We start from the raw sequence: 20,348 nt of genomic DNA on the forward strand, positions 1-20,348 counted from the left end.
TTCGATAAACTGTACATTTCGACTTTCATACACTTTACCGTCTTCTGGGTTCAGCAGCAGGTAGCCCGTGTGATGGGACTGATTTAATTTACTTAGTCGTATTAAAAAAAATCGTTTGCTCACATCCATATGTTCGGGCAGTCTTAAATCATTAAACTTAATTCCGAGACGTTCAGCCGTTTCTCGACGTTAGTCTTTGTAAGGAGGTAGATATTTGTGTATGTCAGAATTTACATCGTCATTCCACTCGTATGGGTTAAAACCTTGTGAACTCTCAATCCAGGCTGGCTGCCGTTCGCTGCGCGAAAACCGCGTCCGCGTCACCTCAGAGGCAGCTTGAGCGGCTCGCCGAGACATATGTCGCTAACAATTTTTGGCTTGCTGACCGTGTTTGGATCCTTGATTTTCAGACTGCCCACAGACTTATTTAAGTTGCCTATATCCGTTCTGATGATCTCAGTCAGATTTTCCAGGTTGGTGTTTATCCTGGCGTTTTCCTTTGCGATCGATGACGTTCCCATGACCAGTTTGTCACTGAAATTGACCTGAGCCTTGGTACTTTCTTGTAGCACACGGATGAGCTCCTTCATGTTGGTCTTAGTTACGTTTTGAGGCGTGTGCATGGGCGTTGACATAATGGCTCTTGTTTCCTCTACGTCGCTACAGTAGTTTACGGGTCCTCTTAACGTTACCATTTGGTCCTTGGCTGATTTCAGAATATCCAGCATTCTGATTGACTCTTCCAGCGTGAGGATGTTCATATCTGTAAAATACACATAATCATTAGTCTGGGATTGAGAGGATACCCTTGCAAGGCTCCTGCTACTTTGTTCACAAGCAGCAGGCACCCTGCAGTTAGTCGAGGCACTCTTCTAATAGAAAAGCTCCCCAACCAAACTAGTTTCTTCTTGCAGAATGTGTGCCAAAGCACGGCTCCGGCCTTCCGAGACCAACTGAGCACGAGAAAAGGTTTGGCAGATCTGTTTAAGGGTCTAGTTTTTATTGAGCGTGGGACACTGACTAAGTGTCTGTACGTGCGCACGTACCTAATCAACTTCGTGGGTACGTGTTAAACCTCTCATAGATCTGCGCAGACTTTTACATACATTCATATAAACATTATTCATGAACAGACTTCATTACCAGATTGGAAACTTTTGTACTTGTTTGTGATAATCCAGATGTTTCCTTTGAGAAGTGCCAGCGAGATTTCAACATTGGGTTGATCGCAGCGTAAATCACACTGGTCCAAGATCTTTTCACGTATATCTCCCCAGTCTGCACCTGAACTTGAGTCTGTTGGAACATATCATGATTAATATTCACTTTTTATCACGCATACAGGTTTTTAACTATAAGTCTTTTCGTTAAGTTAATTAATTAATTAATGCATTGCAGAGTTCACTCGCACTCCAGTAGCCCCACCTACGCGGTGTCTGCAAGCAGCACAGCACGCAGGCAGACTTACACTAATGTATAAGCACAACATCTTTTCTGCACAAACTTTCTGCACGGCTTCTAACCTCAAAATCTACTCGGCTCGGCTTGGCTTGGTTTCCCACTCGCACGGCGTCTCTCTCCGCTCCTAATCAACATCGAGGAGACATCTACCGCATCGAGGGAGAACTTCTAAGGCGTCTGCACATTGTTTGAGGTCGGTGCTTTCTCGCTCTTTACACTAACGCTCCATCTAGCCGTAAGAGTTATAACACCGACTCTACCACTCCGTCGATAACTTAACATCACATCACGAATTTCTGCTCTACCGACTGCCAGTAAGTTATCGACGAAAATGAGTGAAAACGGCGAAAAGAGCGGGGAAGTGCCTTTTCGGCAATGCGGCAGCTGTAAACAGCCTATTCAGCACAAGGAGCCGAAAAGGTGTGCTTTTTGCAAGCTCCATTACCAAGTCAAATGTCTGAACACCATCAACATCAAGACAGTCGTGGTAAACGATAGGCAGTTTATAGCCTGTCCTCCCTGTGCGGACGCCAAGGGTGCCAAAGCGGGGCCCAGGTCAACATCGGCGGCGGGGGTGACTGCGACAACAGCGGCTAAGACCACCCCAAAACAACCGGGGATGAAGAAGACGAGATCGGCACCACCATCAGCCAGCACTTCACGAAGTACCTCACCAACTCGCTCACCACCAACCATCGAAGCTGCATTGAAGGACATTCGTGAAGCTCTCGATGACATCCGCAATGCTCATGCGGAAGCCATCCAGACACAAAACATCGTGTCGGAGAGGATCTCGAGAATTGAGCAACGTCTTAGCCCGCTGGAGAAGCGCCTAAAGGCCCTCGATGAGCTGCCTGCACTCAAGACTCGCATACTTAATGCTGAGTCCACCATCACCGAGTTGCAGGCGCAAGTCCAAGATCTCTCATCGAGGAGCCCAGCATTGCAGCAGGACAACAACAACAACAGCAACAACAGCAGCAGCGCTGCGGAAATTAGCAGCCTCCGCAGTGAGCTGGCTGAGGTCAAACGACGGCAGGAGCAGACCTCAAATAGTGTTGTTGTTATCACGGGCTTGCACTACACGGTGAGACCTCGCTGCATCTTCTCGCGTTTGCAGTCATAAACGCACTTGACCCTACGGTCCTGCGGAGAGATATTGTATCCGTCAGGGTCATGGGTAGGCTCGATGCACCCCGGAACACCGCCAGGAGTGACGGCAGATTGCCACCACTGGCCGTCACCCTCTCGTCGAGTGCACTAGCACGAGCAATCGTCGTTGCCAAAGCTCGTAAACGCAAGCTCCACACCAACGAGCTGGACGCAACCGTGATGGAGGAGGCCAAAGCTCTGAGCCCTGACCACCAAGGGCTCATAAACATCAATGAGCTACTCCCCACCGACGTCCACAAGCTGTGTTCACGGGCTAGGCTGGAAGCCAAGAGGAGGCAGGGCTGCCGAACGTTCGTCAGGGACGGGAGACTGTTCGTCCGCTGCAACGATGACAACGAGCGTGCCACCGTCATTACTACCGACGCCGAGCTGGATAATTTTTTAGCTCGGATCCCGCTCGCCGTAAACATCACTCCACAATGAAGCTGCCACACATACATTTCATCCCACCACGTCCGCCATCAAGCTCATCCGCCGTGTCTTCATCGGGTTCTAAGGTATCTCTGTCTGAAGGTCTAAGGGTCTGTCATTTTAATGCGAACTCTCTCACGGGTCACATTGAGATGATCAGGCTCTTTTTATCCACTCGCTCTTTATTCCACGTAATAGCTGTTACTGAGACCTGGCTAAGCGAGAAGGTGACATCCATCCCTTCGCTGGATGATTACCTGCTCTACAGACGAGACAGAAACAGAAACGGTGGAGGTGTGGCCCTCTATATACACAAATCTCTGACGGTTAGTGTTATTTCAACATCCGACGGTGAATGGTCCGGCAAGCCAGGCAAGCCTGAATACCTCTTTTGTGAGATATCGGCCAAGGGAGTTTCTCCCATCTTCGTGGGGGTTGTGTATCGTCCACCTCATGCTCCTTTTTTCCAAGGCTCTAACTTTATTAACGAACTAACAACTCACATGCACAACTACTCCACGAAGGTTATAATGGGGGACTTTAACTCTGACCAACTATCCTCATCTGAAGATGCCAATTTCATCAGGGCCTTCATTGATGAGAACTCCCTTTCGTCCGTTCCCTATGGTGCCACACACCATAAACAGGGTTCTGACACCTGGCTTGATCTGTGCCTAATCGACGAGCAGGATCGCCTGCAGTCATACTGGAAGACAGACGCACCTTTCATCAATGGACACGACCTTATCACGGCCACTCTCGACGTACAGATTCCACGCTACGTACCAAATACATACTCATACAGAAACTTTAAAGGAATCAGCGCTGAGAAGCTGAGAGACTTTCTTAGCGATTGTGACTGGTCATCTCTCACCACCTCATCACTTGACGACTGCATATCTTTACTCAACGCTAACCTCACTAACGCCATCAACCACCTCGCTCCATTGCGGACTGTGACTCCAGGACGACAACGTCACCCGTGGTACACTGCGGCTCTTCGTGGCCTTGTATCCGAGAGCAATAGACTTTACAGGCGTTTCAGGGACTCCAGGCTCGAATCAGATCGACGCGTTTACAGATTAGCTAGAGACTATGCTCACAAACAAGTCGAGGAGGCCAGGCTGAATTATTACTATTCACGCCTGTCCACCTTGACTGATATTGCTGAGATCTGGAAAGAGCTGGAGAAACTTGGAATTTCTGCCACCAAGGCCCCCTTACCATCTAGATTCACCACAGATGAACTCAACACGCATTTCAGCGCGATCTCAAATGATCCGCTGGCTCCTGCTGTTGAGGATTATCTTGTTACCCTGGAAAGTCTTGACCTCCCGGAACATTTCGAATTCAAACCTATAACGGAATCGGACGTGTTGGCTGCGATGTCGCACTTTGACACTCAGGCCAGGGGGAGCGACGGCATCCCACAGGTTGTCATCTCAAAAGCTTTGCCGGTTCTTGCTCCCTTACTAAGTCATATTTTCAACCTGTCCCTTAGCGAACCCTGCTTCCCATCTGCCTGGAAAATGTCACTTGTGCGTGCACTCAACAAAGTCAGCTCACCAACAGCCCTGACTGATTACCGTCCGATTTCACTTCTCTGCTTTCTCTCCAAGGCTCTGGAGTGGCTAGTGCATAGGCAAGTCTCAGAATACCTTGAATCAAGGCTATTACTAGATAACCTTCAAACAGGCTTCCGCACTGGTCACAGCACTCAGTCTGTCCTAATTAAGCTAACTGATGATGCCAGAGCTGGGATAAACAAAAAGAAAGTAACACTACTCCTTCTCTTTGACTTTAGCAAGGCGTTTGACACTGTGTGTCACGTCAGGCTCCTGAGAAAGCTATCCACCTTCGGCTTCTCAAAGCAAGTCATCCGCTGGTTTGCCTCCTACCTCTCTGGTAGAGAGCAGGCCGTCGTTGGTGACAATAACGAACGTTCTTCTCCTCGGCGTCTCAACATCGGCGTTCCGCAGGGGTCCGTTCTGGGTCCACTGCTGTTTGCATTGTACATCAATGACATCGGTTTCTGCCTTGATACCGATGTTTTCCATCTCATCTACGCGGATGACTTGCAAATTTACAGTCAATGCCACCTCGAAGAGCTCGATTCTTTATCAAACAAGATGAGTGCCAATGCTGAGAGGATTACTGGTTGGGCTGCACAGAATAAGCTAAAACTTAATGTTGCTAAAACTAAAGCAATTGTCCTGGGCTCTCCCTACTACATAAACGCATTACCCTCAACAGCTAACACTTTCATTAACATAGGGGGTGCCCAGGTCAGCTTTGAATCTTCCGTGCGTAATCTGGGATTGGTGCTCGACTCTAAGCTTACGTGGAGGGAGCATATTACACAAGTGTGTAAGCGTGCTCACACACTAATGTACAGGCTTTACTTTTTCAGGAAAAGCACCAATCTCAGGTTGCGCAAGCACTTAGTGCAGGCCCTCCTGTTTCCTCTTATAGACTACTGTTCCCTCGTATACTGTGACCTGACGCAGGAACTCGACCTAAAACTTCAGAGGCTCGTGAATACAGGAATTCGGTACATCTATGGTGTAAGAAGAGATGAGCACATTTCCCCATACAGGCGGGAGTTGCAGTGGCTAACCACTGCCGGACGCAGGAAGTATTTCACTGTTTGTTTCCTAAGAAAAATGTTTAACACAGCCGTACCATCATACGTACTGGCATACTTTGACTTCCGCGTGACACTTCGGCCTGTTAGGGGGGAGGTGATACCTCTGGATATTCCGACATTCGCGACGGAGACGCTGAGGAACTCGTTTCATATCAGCGCCTCATACCTATGGAACAACCTACCATCTCACATTCGTAACACTACATCTGTCTCAGGTTTCAAGAGACTAGCTAAAGAGCACTTTCTTGAGCTTGAAAACACAAACACTTGAATTCGCTTGTACACATTCACTCAAACGCACACACACACACGCCTGTACACACTCAGGCAAACGCACACACTCACACACTCTCGCTTGACCCATCTTCACATTATCATACTTTCACAATACACATTTTTGCTGTACTACTATTGCTGCTGTATACAATTTATCGTACAACATATTGTACGTCAAATAAATCTAATCTAATCTAATCTAATCTAATCTCTCTCTCTCTCTCTCTCTCTCTCTCTCTCTCTCTCTCTCTCTCTCTCTCTCTCTCTCTCTCTCTCTCTCTCTCTCCCTCCCTCCGTTCCGTGCAGCTTGTGTGCGAGAGAGAGGTGAAGCGGCTATGTTGGCTCGGTTGCCTAGCAACCCCCATTGTCTGGTGCTTTATTCCGTGCACTTTTGCGCGTGCTCTTGTTCGTTTGAATTTCTAGGAAATGCGTTTTGTCGATTTGACTTTCCGGTCTCGACGCGTTTCGGCTTTGTTTTTCAAGAAAATGTAATTTATGCACTGTTTCTTCGCGTCGTTTTATTCACGCGTTTTTCGTAAACTTGATTTTTTAATTTTACTTAACGCGTTTTTGCGAAACTTTTGAGATTTGATTTAATTACACTTTTTCTCACTTCACTTTTACGCACATGTATGGATACTCTACGCTGAGTTGAGATTTTATCAAAACACATCTTTCATTGTGATACGTGTCAACATCGCTTTATGATTTTACTTCACTTTTCTTTTCTTTTCACATGCGTGTTTCTAAAACGATTTTAACTTGAGACTTTATCAAAACGCGTCTTTCTTTGTACTGCGTAATTGCTTCGTTTTACTTTTTGTGTACTTACACGTAATTTGTGGATTTAGCCATTTATATTGGTTTCCCGTTATCGTGTTTCCCGATTTTAGCCAAGGCGGTAACCTTTGTCTCCTTTGTTTTGGGACGTGTGCGTGTTGTTTTCTGGGAAGCGACGAGTTACTTTCCTCGTCCCTATAAGCCTGGCTTCTCGTTGAGACGTATTCTTGGCGTTTGCTGGGAAGCGACGCGTCCAGGTCCTTGACTTCTTTGTTGAGTGTAAATCCTCCTTCTACATATCACTTTTTCACTTTCCGATTCACGTAGTGGTTGCGAGCGGGGCTCATAACCTGTCGGAATATAAGGATTTGCTAGATGCGAGAGGGAATAAGGTGACACGCAAAAAATAACACTTCGTAGGTAGAATGAGAAACGTAAACGTGGCTTTATTGTAACTTTAAAGAATAAACGTGACTTAGAATCGTGACGTGCGCGGATAGCGTGTTGCTGGCTCGAGGAGCTGGCAAGCAGTGAGGCGGCGAGCGGAGAGCGTCGTCGAGCTCAGCGGCGGGTCACTTGATAGAGACAGCTTAACATCTTGGCGCTGTGGCGCCATCGGACAGGTCTCGATGTCTCATGGAATTGCGAATATTTTAACACAAACAATTCACATAGTATTGTTGGAAACCTTATTTATACTGCTTCTTGTAATCATTTGTCCCACTCTTCATCTTCATTGATAAGTTGTTCTGCTATATCAGCTTTATAAAATGTAGGATATAAAACTCCGTTAATATTACGTAAATCTTCAAATGAGGTTGGCCCTGTAACATGTAAAAGTAATAATCTGATAAAGTATCATTTTTGGTCTTTCGGATTTACTAAATACATTTTGCTTAATATTGGTTCATAAAATCTTCACCAACAAATACCATTGCAACTTCATCACATATAGCTTCATTATATATATTTTTATCTAATTCATTATTTCTTGCAATTGACATTTAAATATTTTTAGGTTTGCAATTCCTTTCATTAGACCGTTTTAATGCTTCTTTTTCTACCTCATACATCATTTTATAAGCTTTAGAATATTGATTAACTTGTCTCAATAAACTGTCTTATTGATTTAGTAAATCTAATTTTGCATTACGATTACTTTTATTATTTATGCGTTGAGTCGTTGCCATTTTATTATTCACAATATATAATTGGCCATACAAATTTGGAGTTTAGAAATTAAACGCCTTAAAACTTCGTAGTTCTTTCATATTCAAATTTTTGGTCGTATAAAAATGTGTTCTTGACACACTTTCTATATTTTTTAATTTTATTAGAATTAAAGTAACCTTTTCGTAATTTGTATCCCATTTGAACCGCTTTTACAGTGCGTCTACTTGTGTAACAATATCAACTTAAAGGTAATGAACTCAGACTTGTCTCACAGATCGCGAATGCGAACTGCGCCCCTCCACTGAAACCCATGAAGCAGTCAAAGTAATAACAAGTTTGTAGAGCGTTCTTGGCTCAGTTGGTTGAGGCGCACGCCTTAGCCGTCCGAAACACGTTCGCTCAAGGGGTCGTGGGTTCGATTCCCGATAAAATCATTCGGATTTTTTCTGAGTTACTTTCAACAGGAAAAGTACCCAAATCTCCGGATGTTTCAAGGTTTTTCCCCGGAATTTTCCTTCAGTGTAATTCCGGGTTTTTCCTGCCTCACAGGCGTAAGCCTGGGCGAATGCGAAACAGTGGTAGGGACCGATGGTAAGGCAGGAATTAAAGTAGCCAACCCAATGCATTAGCCAGGGAGCGCCAGCCTTACCGGTGTGGAGCTTGTCTATAATACGGGACCTTCTCCGGGGAAAGCTACACTGGGAGACGGACCCGATGCCCTCTCGGGGGCAGAGGGTGCAGGTTTAACCAGCAAGGCGTTTGTCTGAAAATATGGTCCTCCCCAGAGAAGTCTCTCAGGGTAGAAAAAATGTAGGTATGGGATATAGTGTGGTAAAAAGAAGAGATAGGATTGGGCACTACTTCCACACAGAGGTGGTGGAAGGCCCCCGGCTGCTGGGCCTGAAAGGCTGCGCCGGTAATGGAGAGATAATACAAAAAATCACAAGTGTATGCATATTTATTTATTTATTTATTTCTACTATAGAGTCAAACAAGTTGCCTGTACATAGGTATGGCACAATAATTATACAGATAGCTTAAAAACTAAAAACTAAAATTAATCTTTTCGTACTGTTCTTTCTTGTACTTATAACAGAAGTTAAACTAGTGCATCTAATGCATTTCTAATACTATTAGATTTCTTATGAAATCCTTTAATTTATTTTTTATCGTTACTTTTCTAACTGTTAACTTTTTGAGATCATTAGAGAGTAAATTGAAAATGTTCACAGCCATGTAGTAGCTGCTTTTCTTACTTATAGATTAATTAATTTTTGGCAATGATAGACTCTTTTTCCTAGTAGTTTTCGTATTTTTACTATAAATATCCCTTAGTTTCCCATAGTGATATGTTATTGCTTCAATTTGGAACAATTGCCTGACTATATGTCCCACCCCAGGCAATTATTCCATAATTAACTAGGCCCTGGAAGAATGCATGATAGATCATCATTAAGGTTTTTCTATCCATTGTACTTTAAATTTTTGCAAAGACAAAAATTAAATATCTTGTTCTTTTTACAGTGAAGTCAATGTGTATATTCCATTTTATATTGTAATCGAAATGTAACCCTAGATATTTATGGCTTTCAACCCTATTTATAAAGTTGCCTCCAATTTTAATATTTATATCCTCTGGAACACTATCACAGTAGTTGCCATAGGTTATGTATACAGTTTTATTTACATTTAACGACAGTTTATTTAACATCAGCCATTTGGCAACCTTGCTAAGATAAAAATTCATCTTGTCCTGTGCTTCCGACCACGAGTCATCACTCGAGATGATGACTGTGCCGTCTGCATAAGACATTATAGAGTCTTTTGGCATATCTATAGTAGGTCATTTACATATAGGACAAAAAATAAAGGACCTAAAATGGTTCCTTGAGGAACACCTATGGAAATATCTTTGTATTCACTTTTGAATTTATTTACCTTAACGCATTGTTTCCTACCTGATAGATAGCTCGTTAAGAGTTTCAAGGCACATCATCTTATTCCATATCTTTTCGACTTATCCAATAATATTCTGAGATCAACAGTATCAAAATATTTGGCTTGATCTAGAAATGTCGTTATTATTGGTTTACTTTTGTCTAGATTTTTGGATATAATATCCGCAAGACAATCAAGCGCATCTGTTGCTCCTCTGCCTCTGACAAAATCAAACTGTCTCTCTGATATAATATTGTGCTTCACTATAAAATTGAAAAGTCTGTTGTATATCATTTTTTCAAATATTTTAGCTATATTAGAAATCAGTGATGTTGGGTAATAGTTTGTAATACATGTACTATCTCCAGACTTGTGAATTGGTACTATATCAGCTCATTTTAGCGCATTCGGACAAATCGATTGCTGTATACATATGTTCCAAGGGTTTTGCCAGAAACATAACAATGCACTTTATTGTGCTTGCATTGATGTCTACCCCACCAGCTTTTTTCTTGATTTCGCTTATTACTCTATGTATTTCGCAAACATTAGTTGGTTGTATAAATATGGATTTGCTATTTCTTGCTAGCAGTCTTATTTGATCATCGTACTTATTATTTATTTGTTTACTTAAATCTATTCCAACTTGACTAAAATAATCATTTATTTCATTCGCTATATTTGTCTTGTTTACTATTTTTTGGTTATTTACCACTATACAGTCAGGCGACTTCATTTGCTTGTTGCTTTTGCCCATTTTCCTGTTTATGATGCTCCATAGCTGTCTTGGATTATCGCCACTTCTTCTTATCTCATTGTTTTCGAATTTGTATTTAGCATCTTTTATTGTTTTATTCAAAATTTTTTCAGAATTTTTATATTCATGCTTTAGAGTTATAGTTTTAGGATTTTTTTCCATATATTATATAGATTTTCTTTATTTTTACACGATACTAATATTGCTTTAGTTATCCCTTTTTTCCTAGGTAATTGTTTATTCTTAGTTTTTTGTTACAAGTGGCTTTTCCAACACAGCTATATCATTTTTATTAGTTCATCCAAAGCAAGATTTGGATCCTGCAAATGCAGGCATGAATTTCATTGTATTTTCTTTGCATATTCCTTTAACTTTCTATAACACAGCCCCACAAAAAAATTGAAATTATTTTCTCCGATATCTGAGGAGGTGCACTTTATGTTTTTGGGGTTGCTGAATCCAAATCCGGGGTCCGTTTAACCCCATCACGTCAGGGTCAAGGGCATCTGAAGGTCAAATTGCGGAATGATTATTAAAAAATCTGGAAAATTTTATATATATGTTTGCGGGGTCGCTAAATCTGAATCTGGGGTTCTCTTGACCTTGAAGTGTCAGAATCAAGGTCAAATAAAGGTCAAAACCCTAAAATTTGATGATATGATCATTTTGATCCTGGATTCTTGAAGAGCAGAAAATTTTACGTCCGAATATGTATTGACTTTTTTTTTTAGAACAGACCTTTGTGGGTCACGTGATGGCCATTCATATGCATTTGAGCCAATCACGTTGTAATATAACGATATAATATTTTCTTACTCCGGATTCTGAAAGAGCGAAAAATTTAATCCGTGTGTTTGCATCCAGGGCACATCCCCGTGGTGACGGCGGGCAACGGAGTTGTCCCGCTATCCGGCAAAGTCCCTGGAACAGGTCGCCGGAAAAATATATATTTTAATATATATTTTTCCGGCCATGTGGTGGTGTGTACGAACCACAAACATAACAGAAATGATATGAGCTTTATACTCTGGTGATGCCAAGGTAGCCACCTCAACAGAGCTGCGGTCACTGGATGACGACGCCTGCGGGCCCGCTTTCCCACCCTGACCAGCCGCCGATACTGGGGTTCCATCCCCCTGCATCGTAAATTTTTCCTTTATGTTTGCCATGACGGCATACGCGACTTGTTCCAGGGACTTTGCTGGATAGCGGGACAACTCCGTTGCCCGCCGTCACCACACCGCCGTGCCCCGGATTAAATTTTTCGCTCTTTCAGAATCCGGAGTAAGAAAATATATCGTTATAGTACGACGTGATTGGCTCAAATGCATACCAGAATCGTGATCAACGACCCGAAAAATATCAACTCATCAAAGACCCAAGATCTCAATTTACAGCCAAAAGCTGGAAAATGGATTTGATTTTGGATGGCCATCACGTGACCTACAAAGGTCTGTTCTAAAAAAAAAGTCAATACATATTCGAACGTATAATTTTCTGCTCTTCAAGAATCCAGGGTCAAAATGATCATATCATCAAATTTTAGGGTTTTGACCTTGATTCTGACACTTCAAGGTCAAGAGAACCCCAGATTCAGATTTAGCGACCCCGAAAACATATATATAAAATTTTCCAGATTTTTTAATAGTCATTCCGCAATTTGACCTTCAGATGCCCTTGACCCTGACGTGATGGGGTTAAACGGACCCCGGATTCGGATTCAGCAACCCCAAAAACATAAAGTGCACCTCCTCAGATATCGGAGAAAATAATTTCAATTTTTTGTGGGGCTGTGTAATTAATACAATTTTCTATCTTTTCTTGCTCATTCTGCACTTTAAGCTGATCGATACTTATTACAAGCGGATAGTGGTAGTTAAACGGAGTGCATAGCAGTTTATGAGATTCAATATTAACGTCTCTAGTCTTTGCAAAACTATTGTCAATACAAGAACCCGATTTGTTATCTAGAGAGGGTCTTGTTACACCTCTATAGTACGGAATGAATTCCTGTTCAAAGAAATTATTTAAGAATTCCTGACTTGTTGATATTGCACCTATATTATTATTTTGTACATTACTTTCTATTATATCTATATTGAAATCTATTATACAGTGGTTTTTGGTTCTAATGTGTTTTGATACAAATTTTTTTACACTATTAAAAAATTCTGTTTTGGGAACATGATGACACCTGTACTTAGCCGAAACTCATAATGATTCACCTGCTTGAAGCTTAGGATCTGAGCTAACCACCCTCAATTCATCAATTACTTTAGTTTTTTCATAAATATTATTTTTAATATACACAAGGACACCATCTGCCCTATTAATTTTATTCTCGCTGTAGCATAATTTATACCCATGTAATTGATAGAAATGAGGGTGCTGCACGATTCATGTCTCCGTACAGATTATCACACATGGCTTTTTTGACATACTAGACTTGGCGCAGTGCGCTGCGCGCACTGTAATAGACTATAATTTCATTAACTTATTAAATGGAATATAAATACTTGATTGATATTTTTAATATTTGTTTTATATCACGGAAATATATCAAACTTTACAATATATGATTCATTTCGCGTTCATATAAATTTCAAAATTGCCACGGTTTCGTCGCCAACTTCCTTTTAAAATTTTAAGGTTATGTCTCGAGAATAGAATAGTCCCGAGAGTAGAATGTCTCTAGAATATTATAAATACACAAATTATAATGACACATAATATACATAATAATATACACAAAATATACATGAGCCAATCATATTGACGCATTCTTGGCTTCACTTCATCCGGTCATGACTTTTTTATATAGGGACTTTCTACAAATGTTTCTAGTTTTTTCAAAATTTGCATTGAGACTTCTTATATTCACACACAAAATTAAATTTTTCTTCTTCACGATCTTCCTGTTTCACCCTCTGCCTTGCCTACTTCTTCAATGTTAATATCCTGATCCATGGTTAATTTTTGTTTCTTCCTTTATTTGGTATATTATCGTTGAGTGTGTTAATCAAGGCTGTTGACATCCCGATACTTCTCCATCCCGTTGCTTCAACTGTCGTGGCCCCTGCCATGCTGACATATCTTGGTAATATAGGTTGCGTTGTATAGTCGGTAAAGTCAATAAACTTTCTTATCTTGGCTTGCAAAATTTTGCATTCGTGGCTGTCTGTTGCCATATGTTCTGTCTTGTATTTACTATTACTGTATATACGATGGACATTTCATTATGTTTCCTTGTCTTTCACACTCTAGTTTTATGGTTGCCCGTAAACTAAAAACAGATAGGCCTATTATTGCATTTCAGACCATTATGTCCAAATCTGCCACCGTTTGAAGCATGGTTTAATATTGAGATAATCATAAACTCTGCAGTTTTGATATCCTACAAATAGTTTATTATTGCCTTCTCTGACACTTTGATACAATTCTGCTGGCATTTCAATTAACGCTGTTTGCAAGTTAGTCTTGTTGTTCTTATATGTATGTAGAACTATACTTTTTTTTTTTAATTTACTAAAGTTTCATTTATATCTTCTTCCAATTTTTTATCATCTAGGTTTTCAAAATTATTAATTCCAACTACTTTTATTTTGGGATTTTCTACTTTTTCTTTGTTCACTTCACATTCATCAGCTAGTTTTTTCTTTAATATACTGAAAGCTTTACTTGTACTTTCTTCATTCGAACAATTAACAATCACTTCATCTTTTTTCTTGTGAACTTTTTTGGTCTGAATTGCTTTATTCTTATTTAAATAGTGTGCTACAAACAAGTTTATCTGATCAATGGTATGTGCTGATTTGTTTTTTATTATAATGCTAGGTACCCTGTTTGACCTGGAACTAGTTTTTTAATAAGATGAAAAATAAAACTTCCGCAAAAGTTTTATTTTTTACTGTATTTTTATCACTTTTTTGTTTCTCCAGTAAATCTCTTAGCATCTTGTTTTTTTCTGTAAATTCTTTATTACCTGATCACTAAGGATCAATATAAGTATGAAAAATTAAGTGATTTTATATAAAGTCATATATTATATCCTTCCATGAAGATCAATTAATTTAATTATCATTTTATACATCATTGAATACTAATTTATTAAATAAGTCAATATTTAGAATATTTTATAGAACAGTGTGGCTAAAATCCGCTGTTAAGTCACGCCTATCTGTGACTAAAGTAGTCATTTTAGCAGTCTGTGCTATAAAATTTTACAGGATACTCTTGACTTAAATGGTTCAGTTTTACACGGCGCTTAGCGCCCTCGCTACGCTCGGGTGCTAACTGCGTCGTATAAAAATGAACCATTTAAGTCACACGTATCGTAATGTACTATTTCGACACAGTGTGCGTAAAATGCACTTTTCGCACGCACCTCGACCCGACGTTTTACATCCCCAGTATCGAAAAATAACGTTCGATACACACTCGAAAAGTTGATTCTACACGAGTTTTTCTACGGGAGGTTTTTCGGCCAAGCAAAGCAAGTGTAGACTCAACTTTTGCGCACTTGTATTGAAATAATGTATTTTAACAATTCTTATTGAAAAATCTCAAGTAAGATCTTCAGTCAAAATTTTATCTGTGATTTTGCATACAGATTTTTGAAATTTTATGAATAGATAAGAATCACTTAGTAATAATCAAAAGATACCTTGTTGATTATGAAATCACTATGATTTTCTCACCTGAAATTTTCATGTCTAATATTTTAAAATCAAAATATTGCTCAAAATGCTTTAATGCATGTATTTTTGAATAAGGTTTTACTATTTCAGAAATAATTTTCAATTATAAAAAACTTAATCAAAGTATTTCAGAAATAAACCTAATGTAGCAATATACCTAATAGTGGAAATCTCATTTGGAATTTATCAATAGGCATGACTATAGATAATTGATAAGAATGTTAAAATATTAAAAATTTACATCAGCCTTGGGTGTAGAGTCGCACGGCTTGCGGGAATATAAATTTTTATAACAAATATTTAGATATTATAATAAAAATATATAATACATTATTTAAAGTATATAATTCATTGCAATGTTTATTTAAATCATCTATTTAATTATAAAATATGGTTTATTTTAAGAAATTTATATTGTTTGATATTAATTTATCTCTTGTAACGAGTTGAGCACCACAGCCAACTCATAGCGGTATACTCATAGAGTAGTATACTATACAGCGTAGAGTCGCGTGCGCGATAATAAACACGTGCAAATTCGGCAATAGGCACGAAAGAGATAGAGAGAGCGAGCGTGCAGGCAAATCCTTCAGGTGCGCGCTCATATAGCTCTCGGCCTTCGGAAGGTAAACACGGGGCTTTTTTTTTTTAATCCTTCAAACATATTTAAGAGGAAAATGTTCTAATACATTTTTTTGTAAAATGCATTCCTTCTTGTTGATAAATTATTGAAGTTTCGGAATTTTAAATTGAAAATATTGAATTTAACACTTCCATGATTGTACAACAAGAAGGAATGTATTTTACAAAAAAATGTATAAGAACATTTTTCTCTTAAATTTGTATGAAGAATCGAAAAAAAAATTTTTGAAACGTAAATATGGTAATTTTGAAAAATTCATCATTCTTGGCGACCTTACACAGAACGGAAGCAATTGACCGTATGTACCCAAATTTTACGGACATTCTATTTGATATGAGTACTAAAATTTACATGTTAAAATTACACAAAGAAAGCTCAATTTTAATACCTAATAAAATTAAGACAATATTTTCAATAGGGTATGGTATACTTTTCAGAAGTATAAATTTCTGATGACAAATTTCAGTTAATAAAATTACGCTTTACAATTTTTGGGATTCATGTGTGAGAAAAGATTATAAATGATAAAAGCTGCGGAATCTATATAATTTTAAAATTTAGACATCTTGACACCATACAAGCAATATATATTTATACCTACATACCATTAACTAAGAAATACATCACTTTTATTTTGTCACTAGTGACTGTAGACATGTGGCATCGCGCTTATAAGAAATATTGAACAACATTGTAAAGAGGTGCAAAATCAGGTAGCTTTGCGCATCGTTGAAACGCGACGTTGCGCAAGCGCGAGGCAAGATTCGAGGCCTCGCGTATAAGTCGTGGTCCGTCGGACAGATAGATAACTTCCGGCCATAGTTGCAAACGCGTCAGCTCTCGTGTGTGATACTGACTGCATCGAGCGACGGCCGATAGCGTGCGAGCGAGTGTTTGTGTGTGTGTGTGTGTGATCGCGAGAAGAAGACGTTCAAGCCAACTTCTACTACGAGAAGCAAGGACGACCCAGCCTGTCGATCAGCGGCCGAACGAGAGGACGTCAGCTCCAGCGAGTGAGCCAGCAACACCACCGGCGCAGAGTGTGTGTGAGTGTGTGGTGTGCGCCTACCAAGAACGGCGACTGCGAGTAAGTAGGGCTGAGTCCTTTTTCTGTATCGCGTCAGCAGTAGCAGCGGCTACAGCTTTGCGACTTGGTGCAGCGGAACCAAGTAACGGCCTTCTCGTTCGCGCGCTTAAGCTTTGCGAGATACTATCCACGCCAAGTCGACATTGATGTGACTCGACGCACATTTGTATAGAGAAAATATTGGCCGCACAATATATTATTATTTTGTTTTGTTTTAATGGGGACTAGCTTCATTTTCCCGAGTTATTCTCTTCCGTTCCCTACGTCCTCTTCGCGAATACCGCCGCCTCCGCGAGCGTTGCAACGAGCGGTTGCAACGCAGGTAAATCACAGGCATTGAGAGACTTCTCCGCCGCACTGAGGGATTGTGATCCAGTCGAATATCACCGAGTTTTCACCAAAAATCGAACCACGTTACAACATATTTTTTAATTCCGAGACATCTAGAATAAATAAGTATAATTTGATCATCAGGAAGATACAGCGTATTATCTTTGTCCGTTTATCTATTTTTTTCCAAATTGGTATTGTAATAATCAAACTGTAATGCTACTTTTGCTAGAGAAAAGTTGCCTATGACGATATAATATATTTTTTAGGCTGTTAATAAATATTAACCTACATTTTAAGTATATTGCATTGATATACTTAAAATGTAATTGATATCAAAACATGAGATACATGAATAATTATACACATGTATTCAAACTTTCTAATAAAGTTTGTAATATTTTTATTATATTAGAAAAAAATAACTTTTTTTAAAATTATTTTATGATATTTATTTTACAGATGACAAGCAACCAAATTTAAGCAATCCACAAGTGGAAATATTACCATTACCGCATCTTCAGAAACTTCTTTTAACAGCGTTACCAAAAACACGTGTCAAAATTTTGAAGATTCCATTTCATGCTACATGGAGACAAAGTATTTCTGACAGTGCATCACAGTAATACAACTTTTAGTTTGCATCATCATACATGAACTGTATGAAAATAAAACGTCTTTTTAAATTGAATTTATCTCTTTCTGAATGATAGGTTATTATATAAAATATTTTTAGCGATTAAAGTATTGTAAAATTTATAAATGTTTTAATACATTGCCTACAAATTTCTATGAGCACGTATTATTTGAAAAATTACTATTCTCACTATTTTAGAAATTAGGAAAGTCATTAGAACTGCGATTTAGCGAAAATAATTATGTTTAGAGTATACAATTACATGTATTGTTTGATGTAATTATCTCTTTCCTAATTTTTCTCTGTACCTACAGAATATAATACGATCATATATTTTAAAGAACTTGCAGAATATTAGTGCTACAAATATGGCTATATTGCTGAAACTTAACAGATTGCATTATTATGAAGTGAGTTTCTTCATTATCGTCGATGAATAATTGCAAGCAATTGAAAGAAAAACAAAGAATCAGAGAGATTATGGTTAGTTTATAAAATAAAATACACAAAATACATCTACGTAAAAAATATTCTTCGTTTATTCAAATCCCGAGTAGGTCTGTAATTTTTATTTATTATATTATATTTATTTAATGAACAAAGGCCGATAGAATTTTTTTAAAAATTGTGTTTTTTTTTAATACAGCATTGTCATCATAATTCGAAAGAGTTCTGCACGTTTCAAAATGCATAACTTCCCATTCACTCTATATACATAAAGTATGAAGTTGACGACTTAGTTCTATTCCGAGGAAAGTGTAGTGTACGCGGATCAAATTATAAATATTGTGGAAGGCTGTTTCGAATGAAGAATATTAGAATATTGATTAATTCCCACTGATTTATTAGCTAGGATTATGATTATATATATATATATATATATATATATATATATATATATATATATATATATATATATATATAATCTAGTTATAAGTAAACCAATTTATATGTGCTTATTCTAACCTCCTAACCTCAAATTAACCTCCTTTTACCTCCGCCAGAATCTTGGCCAGAATTTTGCCCACTAAGCGTTGCCATAGTCTGAAAGTTTCTGAGCACTTTTTGTTACAAATTCTGTCAATCCTCCAGAAAATTTGCCCGATTCCAAGCAATATTGCCTTAATTTTCTACCAGGTCAGTTTTAGAGAAATACGGCCATAACCGGCCAGTTTATGCTAAAATTTCTGCCAGGTTTCTCAAAGAAACCTTCATTAAAAAATAGAGATGCTAAGAAGTTATTATGAAAAAGCTATTGATTGCTATAATTTTTTTATAAAGTGAATTTGGAGCATACATAATTTGTATTATTATATTACGAAATCTACTTGTCTTTTTTACATTCCAAATATTACTACAAATATTGCTTTTCTGCTAAAAGATAATTTTAGATCTATTTACTACTATGCTATTGTTAAAAAAAATTTAATCTCAAACCACGTGAATTGATTTTCTGTGTAGAGATACATCATAAAAATCTGTTCCTGCTTAGCCATTCCATTTCAGCGTATTATATGAATCAGTTTCATAATTATGGTAGTGACAGAATTTGTAAAAACAAAATGTGTTTTTTAAAAATCAGAATTATTGTCACGTGTGAAGAGTGCAACGAAAAAGTGACGGACCCCGGGCTTGAACCGAGATTCTCTGGCTTGCAAGGCAGACGTTCTGTCATCGCGCCACGGCCGCCACCGCATTGCATTCTTCTACCCGCTCTCTTATAGTAATTAGACACCCGTGACGTGTGTACACGCGTGACATTATTAATAAAATCAAAGTCGGTTATTACATCGGTCTGTGTTTGACACCAAAATTAAATTAGTTCTGAGTTGGAGCAATGTCGAATATCATGCTAAAATTCATTTAGTGATGCTGGAATTAAGTAACTGTAGTTTATTAGCCAAGAGAGAAGCTCTGCTTCGTGTTGTGGATGCTGTAGATCTGATAGCTCCTCCGTCGCAGTCAAGTGTACCGCGCGTCACCGCTACCCGAGCAGACTAGACTGGTATCGCTAGCGTACGTCTCACCGACGAAACGCAAACCAGCTACAGTACCACCGAAAGTCGCGGCAGTCGAAGTTGCACAATCAAGCGACGAAAACGCACAATTGGCAGAAATGTTTAGCAGAATGTTAGAAGAAAGGCTGGGAAAATTCGAGAAGAAAATACGATCAGAAAGCGAGCGCATAAACAAGAATGATCAAAAGAGACACAGCACGCATCATAACAAACACTAGGGCAATAAGCCAGGGCAAGAGCAAGGTGCTATGTTATAAATGCGACAAACCCGGACACTTTAAGCGAGATTGTCCGGAGGGAAAAGAGGAAGCGAGCGCGTG

At 39.1% G+C, this 20,348-nt stretch overlaps 1 protein-coding gene across 1 annotated transcript in view; it reads left to right on the plus strand.

Moving 5' to 3' along the window:
• The window catches only part of LOC100116976, a 163,508-nt gene extending 144,970 nt beyond the window's left edge, over positions 1-18,538 (plus strand). The window contains exon 11 of the mRNA XM_032602143.1: positions 17,836-18,538. Coding sequence (XP_032458034.1) covers positions 17,836-17,999 — 164 coding nt within the window. The 3' untranslated portion in view covers positions 18,000-18,538. The remainder of the gene's footprint in view (positions 1-17,835) is intronic.
• Positions 18,539-20,348: the final 1,810 nt, after the last annotated feature.

Source organism: Nasonia vitripennis (assembly GCF_009193385.2).
Source record: "Nasonia vitripennis strain AsymCx chromosome 5 unlocalized genomic scaffold, Nvit_psr_1.1 chr5_random0002, whole genome shotgun sequence".
In the NCBI taxonomy this organism is placed as follows: domain Eukaryota; kingdom Metazoa; phylum Arthropoda; class Insecta; order Hymenoptera; family Pteromalidae; genus Nasonia; species Nasonia vitripennis.